General features: G+C 35.5%; 1 protein-coding gene across 2 annotated transcripts in view; it reads right to left on the bottom strand.

The window, feature by feature from the left end:
- LOC126827258 (wnt inhibitory factor 1) overlaps nt 1-16,132 on the bottom strand; it is a 70,639-nt gene extending 54,507 nt beyond the window's left edge. For both annotated transcript variants that reach the window (XM_050556528.2, XM_056102440.1), the window contains exons 1-2: nt 15,675-16,132; nt 13,011-14,860 (exon numbers count right to left, since the gene is read on the bottom strand). In XM_050556528.2, coding sequence (XP_050412485.1) covers nt 13,011-13,128 — 118 coding nt within the window. In that variant the 5' untranslated portion in view covers nt 13,129-14,860; nt 15,675-16,132. The remainder of the gene's footprint in view (nt 1-13,010; nt 14,861-15,674) is intronic.
- Between the last annotated feature and the right edge of the window lie 339 nt (nt 16,133-16,471).

Raw genomic sequence — 16,471 nt, 5'->3', positions numbered from 1 at the left:
TTGAATTAGCCTCATCTAATGTGTTATAATTTAGGTTTAAAAAAAGTATTGAATTAGCCTTATCTGATGTGTTATTTCGATAAGTGATAGGATTAATCTCCCTTTTTTTATACTTTTAGCCATTTAAAGTTTACATTGCTTTAATATTTATTGCATACCAATATCCTTATATGACAAATACGACCATCCTTATATTACAAATACCATCATCCTTATATGGCAAATACTACTATCCTTATATGACAAATACCACTATCCTTATATGGTAAATACCATCATCCTTATATGGTAAATACCACTATCCTTATTATGACACATAAATGTAAAAATGTTATTTTTATAGTGTACAGTATATACACTTTTGAGAATTAATTGTGACATGTTGCCCTTTCTGTATTAAAAATCCCACCAAAAATCGTCGGAATATTCAAATCAGAAATATAACATTTATGACACGGAGTAGTGCCCTAATAAAAACCGGGGTCAGTGTGCTAATTTCCCAACCGGGTGGTTGAAGACGGGGTTCAGTGTGCTAATTTCCTACTCTTGTTTCGACTGCCCGCTGTTAGAGGGATATTTAGTGTGATGCAAATCGCATACTCGTGGCCTCAATTATTCGTCTTATCCATTCAACACAGAAAAGGGAAAACAGACCGAAAACACCCGATGAGGCCCGCACACCAGGAAAGCTTACGACTCAATTCTTAATTAAAGAAATCCAGAAAGAAGAATTAAACTATTATACTGACGTAAATAAAATATAACTTACCCACTAGTGTAAATAAAATATAATTTAACCTATTCACAATTAATGAATATATAAGATACGGAAGCGTGGTGGAATATGATTTAACTTATTCTCAATTAATAAATATATTAGATTAATAATATGTATAAAACGATTGTTTGTGTGGCGCTCGGAGCAATATGATTTAAACATACATTATGCAAGAGCTAAATCTGCCTATTACAGGTCTTTCTTTAGGCCTGAAATGTTATCTAAATCATTAATTAGATATTAATTAACTTACCCAGACCATAATCAACTCTCGATGGCATCGGTAGCCTGCGATGTTTATTGGATTAGGTTCCGATTCATGTCCGACTTCCATTCATAATTTAATCATGAAATGGATAATCTAGACTATGTTTTGTTTTTTTATCGTACGGACTTTAGTAATGATGATCGCGGCCAGGGCGAAAATTCAATCGCTTAAATCTCGGTTCACAGTGGATCAATTTAACTGAAATTGCCAGGAAATTGCCTTTACATTATCTAGTTTTTAACTATTATAGCGAGAACTGTCAGCTCTTTATCTAATGTCCCCTCATGTATCTTTAACTTATTCTCAGTTAATAAATATATAAGATTTAAATATGTAAGCGCTAAATCTGCCAATTGCAGATCTTTATTTTGGACTCACATGTTATATAAATTATCATTTAGAATAAATAGTCACATGACAGGCCTATAATCAACTCTCTAGACTAAAACACGGCGGCATTTAATAATATAATTTAGAATATGGATAATCGAGACTTTGTTATCGTAACAACAGTAGTAATGAAAATCGAGACTTCGCTATACTTCAAAAAAATCATAACGTCACTCAGCATGCAGTAATTTGACTGAAATTTTTAATATATTCCCTTTTCATTATCTACTTCCACTCTATTATAGCGAGAACTGTCAGCTCTCTATTTAAATCTAATACCACCGTCAGACCGGGGCATGGCGTCCTTATGCGCTGCTACGGCGATGGAAAATGGTTTTAGAGCGCGTCAAGATCGCCATAAGCGTGGTAGAAACGCCAGCCATCGTGCTGTGGTCTCCATGGTCGCTAATGATCGCCGAGTCACGGCTTTTGTTTTGAGCATGTTCAAAACAAACGCCAAGGTTCTGCGATCTGAAATGGAAAGCTAAGAATGCGACTTTTTTCAAGTTTGTAATTTTTGGGGACATTTTCTCGTGTCGTGTTCACGTTTGCCGACGACCTTGTGCATTTTCTGGTCGCCGTACGGTCGCAGCAGCGCAGTAAGGACGCCACCCCGGTCTGATGGGGACATTACATAATCGTCTTTAAAATGTGTAATAATTTGTATAAAAACGATTGTTTGTGTGGTGTGTGGTGAAATATTAGAATAGCTGTTACGTGAACAATGGTAGGTTATTATGATAGTTAAAATAAATAAACTAAGGTAAAATATAAACATTAACTAATAATATTTCTTTAATAGGCATGTTATTATAAATACACAATAAAATATAATACTTTAAATTCAACAGTTCTATAATCAACTAAGGGGAGAGAGAGAGAGAGAGAGAGAGAGAGAGAGGGAGAGAGAGAGTCTAAATCTTTTCTGTCTGACTGAGAGAGAGAGAGAGAGAGAGAGAGAGGAGGGGGATTTCGGGATTAACATACGTTGGTTCAATTTTATTTTAATAATTCGCTTGCACGTAGGGGTTTTTATAGCAGTGGGGGCAAACCGGAGGACCCGGACAGGCGACACTACTCCTTGTCACGTACAACCAAGAAATCGAAACCACGCCAGTTGACTCAATGACAGACCTTTGAAGTTTACATTATTTTCTATTGATTTCGTCCATGTCAAACGAAAATCATTATCCCGGTTGGCGTAATGGCCGTTTGTCAGGTTACCGTTTAACGAATATACTGAATATTTCAATGAGTAATATTTGGAATTCCTAAAACGTCACAGAAATTTAATGAAATGAAGTGAAATGGGGTTTAATGTCCTACTGTTCTGCTCCATACAGTGTGCTATTATGCCCGGACAGCGGCACTACGGCCTACTCTTACATCGGATTCCAACTGTCAAGGGATCTTTCACGTGCACGCCAATGTGTACACGGGACTTCGGATTTTCCTCCCATCCGAACGACTAGACAGCTGTCCTTGTCAGGACCTCCGTCCTTCATCACTGAGCAGGGGGAACCACTTACCCACTTAGCCACCGTGACCCTCCCCATCCCCCCAGAAATTAAATAGAATAAATATTATGTCTGATTTAGAAATCGGCCAGAAATGTAGATTATATTTGTAATCAGAATAGTTCATTTTATTGACCTATTTGATCGCCCATTGCTTTCCAGGATGGCGACTACAATTTTTCCATATGATCAAATTATCTCAATTCTCAGACAGAATCAAGGTGAAATGTTTGTTTATTGGTCTGACTGGACGTCCATTAGAAGAAGAGTAGGAGGATACACAAGCCACCCCCTCCACCCACTCGCCTCAAAGGAATGAAAATTAACATATGTTTGCCTCCTTGGCGTCAATCCTCATTCTATTGTGTATTGGTTTAACAAGATTATTGTATCTTTGACCATCCCACTACAGGAATCAGGAACGGGTTTAACGTCCACTCAACATTATTAACTCAGTCATACTAACATCTGGTATAGGCATACTGATAGCAGTGGGAGGAAGTCGAACAACACGGAGGGAACCCACACGATTGAGCAAGAGATCAAACTCCGTGTCGTTTACAAAGTTGGACTGAACCCACGTTTTTACCCAGACGACAGATCTTTCATTTATATATCAATTTATATATATATTTATATAGCTATTATATCTTATTATATATCTAATCATATATCTATTTATATATCCCTATATCTATTTATATACCCATTATATCTTATTATATATCTAATTATATATCTATTTATATATCCCTATATATATTTATATACCCATTATATCTTATTATATATCTAATTATATATCTATTTATATACATCTGTTTATATACATCTATTTATATACATCTATTTATATACCTATTCATATATCTATTTATATATCTATTTATATACATCTATTTATATACCTATTTATATATCTATTTATACATCTATTTATATACCTATTTATATATCTATTCATATATCTATTTATACATCTATTTATATGCCTATTTATACATCTATTTATATATCTATTTATATATCTATTTATATACCTATTTATACATCTATTTATATATCTATTCATATATCTATTTATATATCTATTTATATACCTATTTATATATCTATTTATATATCTATTTATATACCTATTTATATACATCTATTTATATATCCATTTATATTTATATTTCGATGAGTGTACTTTAGTCGCTCTAAACATTATAAACCGAAGATGTCAAAGGGCTTCAACATCGCCATATGTTAGTCCCGAAATGACCTAGTTTTTATCAAGTGGACGTTAAACGTTAAACTCTCTCTCTCTCTCTCTCTCTCTCTCTCCCTCTCTCTATCTTTATTCTCTCTCTCTCTGTTAATTTAACATAGGCCATTTTACAGTGAGTTTATCACAAGCATACTGGATCAAATTGGCTCCTATTCTACTGGCGTTTATTTGACCAACTAAATTACAAATAAATATGGCTACGACTCATAGATTCTCATGACAATACTTCCAACATATGTTCTCAATCTATTCACTGTAAAAACCCTTCACTTCTCGCCCAATATTTTAATCTAGACAGCACATTGTGTTAATTAACAACCCAGATGGTGATACACAGGGATATAAAACATCAAGTCCGTCCTTACAATTTCTCGCATTTTTTTCTTTATGATTGATATATTCTAGATAGAAAACTCGACATAAGATACACCCGTCTTCATTAAACAAGTCGGTGAAAGAAAAGTAGGACGTTAAACCCCATGTCATCAGATACACCTCAACATAATACAAGTTAAACATTTTATGGTGGAGAGAGAGAGAGAAATGGGGTTTAACGTCCACTTGACACAAACTAGGTCATTTCGGGACTAACATATGGTTTGATTTTATTTCAATAATTCGCTTGCGCGTAGGGGTCTTTAGCAGTGGGAGGAAACCGGAGGACCCGGAGAAAACCCACGAGGTTGGACAGGCGACCCTACTCCGTGTCACGTACAACCGGGGATTCGAAACCACGCCAGTCGACTCAATGACAGACTTTATGATACAGCGCGCGCACGCTAGCCATTCAGCCCCCCCCCCCCCCCCCGGGAGTAGCAGTCGTAAATAAACAATACAACACATTAAATTCATCAGTTTTATAATCAAGCAGAAATGATATGAAATGAAATGGGGTTTAATGTCCTACTGTTCTGCTCCAACTAGGCTAATGAAGACGGGCATACGCCATACAGTGTGCTATGAGGGAAATTTTGCCCGGGCAGCAGCACTACAGGCTACTCATATCGAATTTCGACTGCCAAGGGATCTTTTACGTGCACGCCTATGTGTACACGGGACCCCGATTTTTCGTCCCATTTGAGCGACTAGATATCTGTCTTTGTCAGGCCCTCCGTCCTGCATCACTGACAACGGGGAACCACGTCGGAAAATCGGGATGGACTTTCTCGGCCAATGCAGGGATCGAACACCCGACCTCCAGGCTTGCGAGCCAGCGTCTTACCCACTTAGCCACTGTGACCCCCAAAATATACTCTAAGTAAAGAATTCAATAAAAGATTTTTTTTAAAGGGACTGGATGTAAATTTATTTTCCTATCTCGTCAACCGTATTGATTTATTTTGAGACTAACACGTGCTGGGTTTTTTTTTGGTTTTTTTTTAAAAAAACAAAATCTTAAATAAAGAAATGTTATAAAAAGAATTAAATGAACAAGAATAAAATCAATGGGCATAATCTTGTCAAACATAGGCGATTAAAATAATATTGTTGCGATTGTCGTTCTTGTTGACACAAATGCGGTAATAATTTAATGTTTTTATAACTTTAATAATTTCCAAGTGACTAATATAGTTTCATGTAGCCTAATATAAAATGGTTAACTTTTATCTTTTAAAGATATTTAGTAACTGGATAGACCAATAAACTATAACACATACTTATGGAAGAACAATAATACTGATTTATTTAGGCGACGTTTCGAAGAGTATTCTCTCAACGTTATCAAGCAAGTACAGTAACAAATTTGAAGGGAAATTATATATAGACCAACAATAACATTTATATATAGACACGCAATAACACTTATATATAGACACGCAATAACATTTATATATAGACACGCAATAACAATTATATATAGACACGCAATAACATTTATATATAGACACGCAATAACAATTATATATATATAGACACGCAATGACATTTATATATAGACACGCAATAACAATTATATATAGACACGCAATAACATTTATATATAGACACGCAATAACAATTATATATAGACACGCAATAACATTTATATATATATAGAGAGAGAGAGAGAGAAATGGGGTTTAACGTCCACTCGATACAGACTAGGTCATTTCGGGACTAACATATGGTTTAATTTTATTTCAATAATTCGCTTGCGCGTAGGGGTCTTTAGCAGTGGGAGGAAACCGGAGGACCCGGAGAAAACCCACGAGGTTGGACAGGCAACCCTACTCCTTGTCACGTACAACCGGGGATTCGAAACCACGCCAGTTGACTCAATGACAGGACTCGTGATACAGCGCGCGCGTGCTAACCATTCGGCCATCCAACCCCCCATTTATATATAGACACGCAATAACATTTATATATAGACACCCCATTTATATATAGCAATAACAATTATATATATATATATATATATAGACAAGCAATAACAATTATATATAGACACGCAATAACAATTATATATAGACACGCAATAACAATTATATATATAGACACGCAATAACATTTATATATAGACACGCAATAACAATTATATATAGACACGCAATAACAACAAATCAGAAATATGTAGTGCCCTACACATTTGTTACTGTACTTGCTTGAAAACGTTAAGAGAATTTCTCTGTGTAGCACAAGCGGTTATAGAAGCCATGGATCGAATTAAATTAGACATGGCAGAATAAAATTAGATATTTTCAATTACTTTGTGTAACATAAGCGGTTATAAAAGCCATGGATTGAATTAAAATGGAAGTGTACACTATTCTATATTGAGAAATAATACTCTTCGAAACGTCGTCTAAATAAATCAGTAGCTGCTCTTCCATAAGTATAGTTTACATATAATATAAGATAGGTTAGCAAAAAACATACCCAAAAAACAAGGGATTTTATCTACTAAACTAATTAATAGAACAGAGCGACAATTTCAATGTTCCTATAGCTAAGATGTCTATCACGTTCTTCGCTTATTTCTTATTTCCAAATCTTAGATTCCCATACTCCGTTTTTATATATTTTTCCTTTATCAAATATCTCTACAGACTTTTATAACTGTTTCAAATAATTTTAAGAATTTTTATTACACATAAAAAGTGTTTTATCCGATATCAAATTTTTCTTTAATCTCGGAGATCGCCCCTTTAACGACATTTTTTTTTAAATTTTGGGATGTCAGTTGTCACCCTCCATCTTGTATCTATGGAAAATCAACAAATTACAGCGGAAATGGAAAATAGATGTTCCTTTATTCCTTCATAGATTTTTTTGTGCGGGTGATGATATTGTGTGACAAGATGTGTTATTTGTGGCTATAATATCGAAAATATATGTAACCAAGTTATCTATGTTGGCTGTAACCAAGGTAGCAGTTGGCTGTAACCAAGGTAACGGTATTGGCTATAACCAAGGTAGCAGTTGGCCGTAACCAAGGTAACGGTATTGGCTGTAACCAAGGTAGCAGTTGGCTGTATCCAAGGTAACGGTATTGGCTATAACCAAGGTAGCAGTTGACTGTATAAAACACACATCAGCACACATCAGTGGTGGATCTAGAAGCTGTGAATAGGGCGGCGGGGCGGGGCGGGGCGGGGCGGGAGGGGGGTCCAAATCAAGGACGCCATCCACAATCCCACCCCACCACATGTCATCAAAATACGTAATAAAAGTAAAATAAGCACCCCGATAGAACATTGATCGTATTGCCTATATAGATTTTCGCGGAATAAAAAATCAGATCACAAAAATCGAGTCATATAATAGTAGTTTCAAAACTCGTTATCTCGCCGGAAATCAGTTTTATTCAAGTTAACACAAAGTTCATGCAATATTATGATTTTTAAAGATTTTGTTAATATTTTTCTTTTGTGAGCCTTAGGGGGGGGGGGGGCTTACTTGATCTCAGGGGTACTTATTTGGTCCTCTTAAATCCGCGCCTGAAACCCATGTATGATTTCCTAAGTGACTCGTTAGCAGTTGGTAGGCCTATACGTTACAACTCTATCGGAATGAAAGGATCTTATATCTATGACGCAACAGTGATGTGATATTACGTCACATCCGATTTAGCTAAGACATAAATGATATCCCATTAACGTTGTACACATATTGAAAGTGTTTAACATCAAGATGTTTCACCTGTCGGCGTCCTTTGATTTAGACGATCAAACATATCTGTTGAAACAGACTAAACACCATAAAGTCGAGTCAAAATAACATCAACATTTCGTTTCATTTTATGGTTGTTTGATGGGCTGACCATTAGAATGAACGGAACGAAAAAAACATTTTAGCTTCCATTTTGATTCGGGTCAACAAACAATACTTTCTTTTTTCTTGAGATGACCATCTATCTACGTTTAAAATTTTAGGATCGTAGATAAAACCAATGTTGAGTTATAAACAGAGAGAGAGAGAGAGAGAGAGAGAGAGAGAGAGAGAGAGAGAGGGGGAGGGTCTGTTCGGGACTAACAGATGGTTCAATTTTATTTCAATAATTCGCTTGCGCGTACGGATCTTTAGCGTTGGGAGGAAACCGGAGGACCCGGAGACAACCCACCAGGTTGGACAGGCGATCCTACTCCTTGTCACGTACAACCGGGGAATCGAGATATTTAATTCGATATCTGGTACGAAATAATGGAATGTAAATAAATGAGTTTAAAAGTTTTGTTAACACAAACATATTGGTCATTTTCTGCAAAATATACGATTTATGTATGGTTCAGTAATTCAAGATAGAAAACTGGACAGCCAGGAATGATTTAACATCAATCATGAAATACAGGAATGATTTAACATCAATCATGAAATACAGGAATGATTTAACATCAACCATGAAATACAGGAATGATTTAACATCAACCATGAAATACAGGAATGATTTAACATCAACCATGAAATACAGAAATGATTTAAAATAACCATGAAATACAGGAATGATTTACATCAACCATGAAATACAGGAATGATTTAACATCAACCATGAAATACAGAAATGAATTAACATAACCATGAAATACAGGAATGATTTAACATCAACCATGAAATACAGAAATGATTTAACATAACCATGAAATACAGGAATGATTTAACATCAACCATGAAATACAGAAATGATTTAACATAACCATGAAATACAGGAATGATTTAACACCAACCATGAAATACAGGAATGATTTAACATTAAATGGGGGGGGGGGTAACGTCCACTCGACACAAACTAGGTCATTTCGGGACTAACATATAGTTTAATTTTATTTCAATAATTCACTTGCGCGTAGGGGTCTTTAGCAGTGGCAGGAAACCGAAGGACCCTGAGAAAACCCGTGAGGCTGGTTAGACGAATAGTAATTAGTAAAATCGAAAAGAAAATTTAACCAAATTAATTAACCCAATAACATATCATGTGACATCATATTTTAACTGAAAGAGAAGGAGATTTAGCTACTTTATGAAAATTTTCAAATCTGAGAGGAAATGAAAATAAAATAAAATGGGGTTTAACGTCCTACTGTTCTTCTCCGAACTGGGCTAATGAAGACGGACATGTGCCATGCAGTGTGTTATGAGGGAAATTTTGCTGGGGGCGGCAATACGGCCTATTTTTATATTGAATTCAACTGCCAAGGGATCTTTTACGTGCACGCCAATCCGAACGACTAGACAGCTGTCCTTGTCAGCCCCCCCCCCCCCGTCCTACACCAATCGCAAGAGGGAACCACGTCGGAAAATCTGGATGAACTTTCTCGGCCAATGCAGGGATCGAACACCCGACCTCCAGGCTAGCGAGCCAGCGTTTCACTCACTTATGAAACAGAATGTGTCGGTCGAGGACCAAAGATTGTTTTCAAGAAATATTACACAACTGTCAAACCCCAGTCACTGGTTAAAACACATTTTGGGTTTAAGAACAGAAATATCCGAGGGGAAATATGAAAATCGTTGGACGGAATTCGTCAACTTATTTTTAATTTTCCATTCTCAAGTTTAAAAACCCCGAATTTCCGCTAGCAAATATTTAATGTGATTCTATTACTTTTCGTTATTTTACAACAGATAGAGAGAGAGAGAGAGAAATGAGGTTTAACGTCCACTCGACACAAACTAAGTCATTTCGGGACTAACATATGGTTTAATTTTATTTACATAATTCGCTTGCGCGTAGGGGTCTTTAGCAGTGGGAGGAAACCGGAGGACCCGGAGAAAACCTACGAGGTTGGACAGGCGACCCTACTCCTTGCCACGTACAACCGGGGATTCGAAACCACGCCAGTCGACTCAATGACAGACTTTATGATACAGCGCGCGCACGCTAACCATTCAGCCATCCAACCCCCCACAACAGATAGAGAATGAATAAAATAAAATGAAATGGGTTTAACATTCTACGGTTCTTGTTATTTATTTTTGCTTAAACATACACCAAATATTAAACATACATTATGACCTAGGTGGTTTCGAATCCCCGGTTGTATGTGACTAGGAGTAAGGTCGCTTGTCCAACCGCGTGGGTTTTCTCCGGGTCCGCCGGTTTCCTCCCACTGCTAAAGACCTCTACGCGCAAGCGAATTATTGAAATAAAATTAAACCATATGTTAGTCAAGAAATGACCTAGTTTGTGCCGAGTGACGTTAAACCCCATCTCTCTCTCTCTCTCTCTCTCTCTCTCTCTCTCTCTCTCTCTTATGACCTAGTTTAATGTAGCTAAGTCTCTAACTCAATATCAAAACCTTCGACAATGAAAACACGAATTATTTGTCAATTTTAATCAACATTGGTGTTGTGATCTTATCGGGAAAAGACTGGCTTCTGATATTCAATATTTATGACAATATAACATTTTACGATTGGTACACGAATCGTGTACCATGATGCGTTTCAGCGCAGTTTGTAACAAGCGACTTGGAAGAATGAGGTTAGACATATTCCACAAGTCATGTCAAACGGTGACCCCATATTCTTATCTGGAGAGCATGTGCAATAAATACTATCCGTGTAGACTGGAATAACCAGGCGCTAGAGATTGCCATTCGATTGAGACTTCTGGCGTATTTTGCCGAACAACTGCTTTGAAATTAGAGTAAAAACGGAAACGACTGAATGTAAATCAGTTTATTTACATTCATATTACATTATTGTATACGTTGCGACCCATTTGTGTCAATTTGTAGGTCCCAAATATTAGCGATTTAGCTCCTTTAAACATACATTATGCAAGAGCTAAATCTATCTATTGCACGTCTTTCTTTAGGCCTGAAATTTTATCTCAATTATTACTTAGACATTAATTAACATATCCAGGCCATAATCAACTCTCGATGTCATCGCTAGCCTGCGATACTTACTGGATTAAGATTCAATTTGCAGCTAAACATTTATTCATGATTTAATCATGAAATGGATATTCGAGACTATGTTTTTTATTGTACTGACTTTAGTAATGATGATCGAGGCTAGGCCGGAAATTCATCCGCTAAATTCTCGGTTCAGAGTGGATCAATTTGACTGAAATTTTGAGCAAATTGCCTTTAAATTATCTAGTTTTTAACCATTATAGTGAAAACTGTCAGCTCTTTATCTAATCTCCCATAATATATCTTTAAACATGGGAAGAACATCAATGTGTTTTAAAACTAACAGAATTAATTGAGACAAACAACAAAACCACATACTTATGGAAAACAGCTACTAGTGTATTTAATAACTGGAGAGAGAAACAAGAAAAACACATACGCATGGAAAACAGCTACTAGTGTATTTTAAGGCGACGTTTCGTAGAGTATTCTCTCAACGTTAGCTTGCATCGCAGTTATAGTTCTATTTTGTTTTATTATTTTGGAGCCTAAACTGCCCCCCCCCCCCCCGTCCCCTCGCCCCCCTCCCCTGCCCCGAGGATAAGGATGTTGACATTCGGTGAAGATAATGATGCTAAGGTGACTGTAATGACACGATATTATAAGCCTACTTATTTTTACGTAATATATTATAATTTTCATGCAATTTAGACATGCCATTTTTTATTTTATTTTGTTTTATTATTTTGGAGACGGATTAACATAAGCTTTATGGCTTATTGTATATAGTATATAATTAGAGAGAGAGAAAGAGACAGAGAAAGATGGGGTTTAACGTCCACCCGACTCAAACTAGGACCGGGATAAAACCCACGAGGTTGGACAGGTGAGCCTACTCCTTGTCACATACAACCGGGGGTATATAATTATAGGTTAAATGATTATTGCCTAAACCAAAGATCAGACGCAGTCTCTTAACTAAAGCTAATGATGCAAACAATTGTCACAAGCCACTCAGTAAATTCCACTTATTTACATTAATTAAGGATTTTAAATATATTTTAATTGTATCCACGAACATCAATGTCCAGACATCATCTGGCCCTTATTTTTGTGTTTCAATCCTCTAAATTAAGCTTATTATAAACCTTTATTTTGACAAGTTGTAAGGGCACTGACTTTCAAATATCCTTTCTAACAATTTTAATCTACATTTTATTATAAGAATATCGGGGCGTCGATTCAGCACAACGATTATTTTATCCCCAGAAGAATGGAGTTCTTCGGGTAATTGCTTGGTGATTTAAATAAGAACTTAATATCTTTAATGCTATCTGTCAGAACCCATGCTTCTCACGTCATTTCACACCAATCATCTTGTGTGTGTGTGTGGGGAGGGGGGGGGGGGTATATATTTATTTTCTTGGGGGTTGTGTTTCCGGGGACAGAGAGCACAAGCACGTTGTATGTAAAATATAAAGTAAAAGTAGAAATAGAAACCCACCTGCTATTATTCCGACTTGGTTTTTATCAATCCAGAGAGCGAGTTTACGTGTATTTCGACCTCGTGATTCAATCATCCAAACTAATCCTATAACACACACTAAAACTCGCAAAAACATACTGTATATTTGTATCCACGAACATCAACGTCCAGACATTATCTAACCCTTATCTTTTATGTTTCAATTTTCTAAATTAAGCTTATTATATAACTTAATTTTAACAAGTTGTAAAAGCCCTGACTTTCAAATATCACATCGGAACACCACACCACTGCAGCACAATAATATATATTCCTTAGCCGACGCGAAAATATCAGTAATAAAATACAATAAAAAGTCCGTAGAAAGTTCTTCTCTGTTTAGTTTTTTTAAACTCTATTATGTTTTCCTGATAATAAAAATCTAATGATCTATATTCCGTTGGTTTTCCTTTTTTATTCCATTTCACAAAACTCCTGCATTTTAATATCAATAATCACAATATTCCTGGGACTTAAACAAACAAAATTCTTGGATAAAATGAATCACGTAGAATTCAAGAAACACCATGTATTATCTTCCATGAAAATCCAATAGACGAATTCGTTCTCTAAATGAAATTTAATTATCATTAAGATTTACGTTATTATTTTGTGTTAAAAAATAAACAATAAAATATTTTTATAAATCTATAAAATCGCACAGATATATTCTGTCCATTTAAAATTATATTTGAATAAACTTTTCATTTTGTACATATTTTTAAAACGGTTATCCGCTGCGAAATTCTTGTCAGGCGATAATAAGATACAAATATTGGCCGTATCACTGTTTATCACGGATTCACCTTATACCATTAAATACCATTATAGATCTTTAAAACTCAAATATATCTAATCCATAAATCAGATTAAATACAAACCCAAAATTCTTCATTTTAATTTACTCCGGGTCTGTTTCCATACTTTTCACAATAATGGTGTTACTATTTTTTGTAAGAAAGTTAGAACACGAACGCCAATCGCACATTTTCAAATCGAGCGAAGATTTTTATGATGTTTAAAAACGAAACACTTACATTGCTTCATCACTGCTCCTCGTGTTTATTATTGGGGATGTTCAGCTTTCCTTACTTCGCACAAATAACCACTTTAGAAATAAAATTAATTTTTGAAGTAGGGTCCCAGCTTTTGTAATGATTATAACTTAGAATCCGAAGAATGTTGAAATCACGTTACAATAACCATAAATGATGTAAAGAGAAATGTATAATCCATGTTCGTCTTCAAGTCGATAAATACACCACAGTTAATTAAATCCATTAATTAAAACGAATTCACACCTTTCCTCCGACTTGCGTTTATCCTTCGGCGATTGCCCGCACCAATGTGATATTAAACGAGGATAGTGTTATATGGGACGAATACATAGCACTACACCACACACGTGTCTCGAGGATTTACTAACTAGCAAGTCGACTGGATAACTGATGGCGAGAAGAGTATTTGTTGAACAGCTGACCAGGTTCGATAGAGTTAAGTGTCGACTATAAAACCACTACTAAAACCTCTGTTTGTTTTGAGAAACTGACCGACGTTAACAAACAGCGCACCGTATTTATGGAAATAAAGCCGGTCATTATGATGTGTACACTACGCGGTTATTTGGCGTGTAAATATAAAAACACCCTCGCTATATCGCACATCATGTCGATATGCCACACACTCACACAAAATGTCGTAAAAAACAAAACGCGTATAGTACATAGACTTAAATAATTACACCATCTTCTTCCTCCTTTTACATCATTTTCATTTAAACATACATTATACAAGAGCTAAATCTGCCTATTGCTGGTCTTTCTTTAGGCCTGAAATGTTATATAAACTATTAATTAGACATTTATTAACATAAAAAGACCTTAATCTTAAAAAATACATTATACAAGAGGTAAATCTGCCTATTGCAGTTCTTCCTTTAGGCCTAAAATGTTATCTAAATTATTAATTAGACATTAATTAACGTATCGAAACCATAATCAACTCTCGATGCCATCGCTAGCCTGCGATATTTAGCGGAATGGAATACATTTCTTAAAAAATAATTAAACTAAAAGTGGAAAATCCAGACTTTGTTTTTTTTATCGTACCGACTTTAGTAATGATGATCCAGACTAGCCTACAATGCAGAAGCTAAAATCTCGGTTCAGAGTGGAGCAATTTTTCTCAAATTTTCAGCATATTCTCTTTACATCATTTAGTTTTTAACTAATATAGTGAGGACAGCCAGCTCTTTATCTAATCTTCCATAATATATTTTTAACAATTTTCTTATTATGCTCCATATTCTTATTCCGTTCCAAAATATCCTTATTCCGCGGTAAATATCCTTATCCCGTTCCATACATCCTTATCCCGTTGTATATATCCATATTCCGTTCTAAATATCCTTATTATGTTTCATATTATCCGTAATATAATTTTATACGAGTTTATTTTATTGTTGTTCCTGATTCTCTTTTTTTAATTTAGTTCTAACTAGTTCTTCTGACATCTTGATATTCTGACCTCCCTCTGATAATATTACTGATTTTTTTTTATACAGAGAGCTGAATTTGCTAGCTTATTTCTAAGGGAATTATATTATGTCAAGCTCCGAAGCTGTTCTATAACCTGCTGGCTTACTTCGACGTCTAGAAGATTTAAATTGTTATAAAGGCTTAAAGGTATCTCTGCACAGTTTTCCGACACTTCTACGTCTAAGGGATTTTATTATACCGAGCTCCAAAGCTGTTCTATAACCTGCTGGTATACTTCGACGTCTATAGAAGACTTATACTGTTATAAAGACTTAAAGATATCTCTTTACAGTTTTCCGTCTGAAAAAATAAAATATTCATAAAATTATCAATTTGATATAAGTGTTCGGAATCAGTCGGTTACACAATCAGATTAAAATACAGATCTTTATTTCGTTTCGTTTTTTTATACTTTTGATGGCCTTCAATACATGAAGATCTGACCAGCTGTACTGGGAGGTCGTGTCAGGGGTCGTACGAGCCTCTTTTGACCCTATGACGTCAGACATTTATTAATCAATCAGCGTTGACGTTTCTAGTGGCTTGCCCACAATTCTGTACAGATTACGCCAAGAAGTCGCCGTGAGAGATGGTTTCATTGGCTAATTCGTCACGCTATAAAAACGAAACGAAATAGGATCTGTGTTTTGATCAGACTGTCGATTGCTTACACTAGTTTCAGTAGATTATGATATGTCGGTGACGCTGGTTTATTTTTCTGTGTAAGTGTAAAAATACTGAATATTGCCCGTCATATCAATGTATACGATATGTTTAAACTTGAACTGTTCAATTATACTGAACCTTACCACGTTAGTCAAACACAAAATGGGACTGAACGTTCGAGATACTATAAATTGATCGTCCAGACTTAAATTCAGATAATACAGTTTAAAGTCTATT

This window comes from Patella vulgata, chromosome 7 (genome assembly GCF_932274485.2).
Source record: "Patella vulgata chromosome 7, xgPatVulg1.2, whole genome shotgun sequence".
Classification (NCBI taxonomy): domain Eukaryota; kingdom Metazoa; phylum Mollusca; class Gastropoda; family Patellidae; genus Patella; species Patella vulgata.
This window is presented reverse-complemented; position numbering and strand designations above follow the sequence as displayed.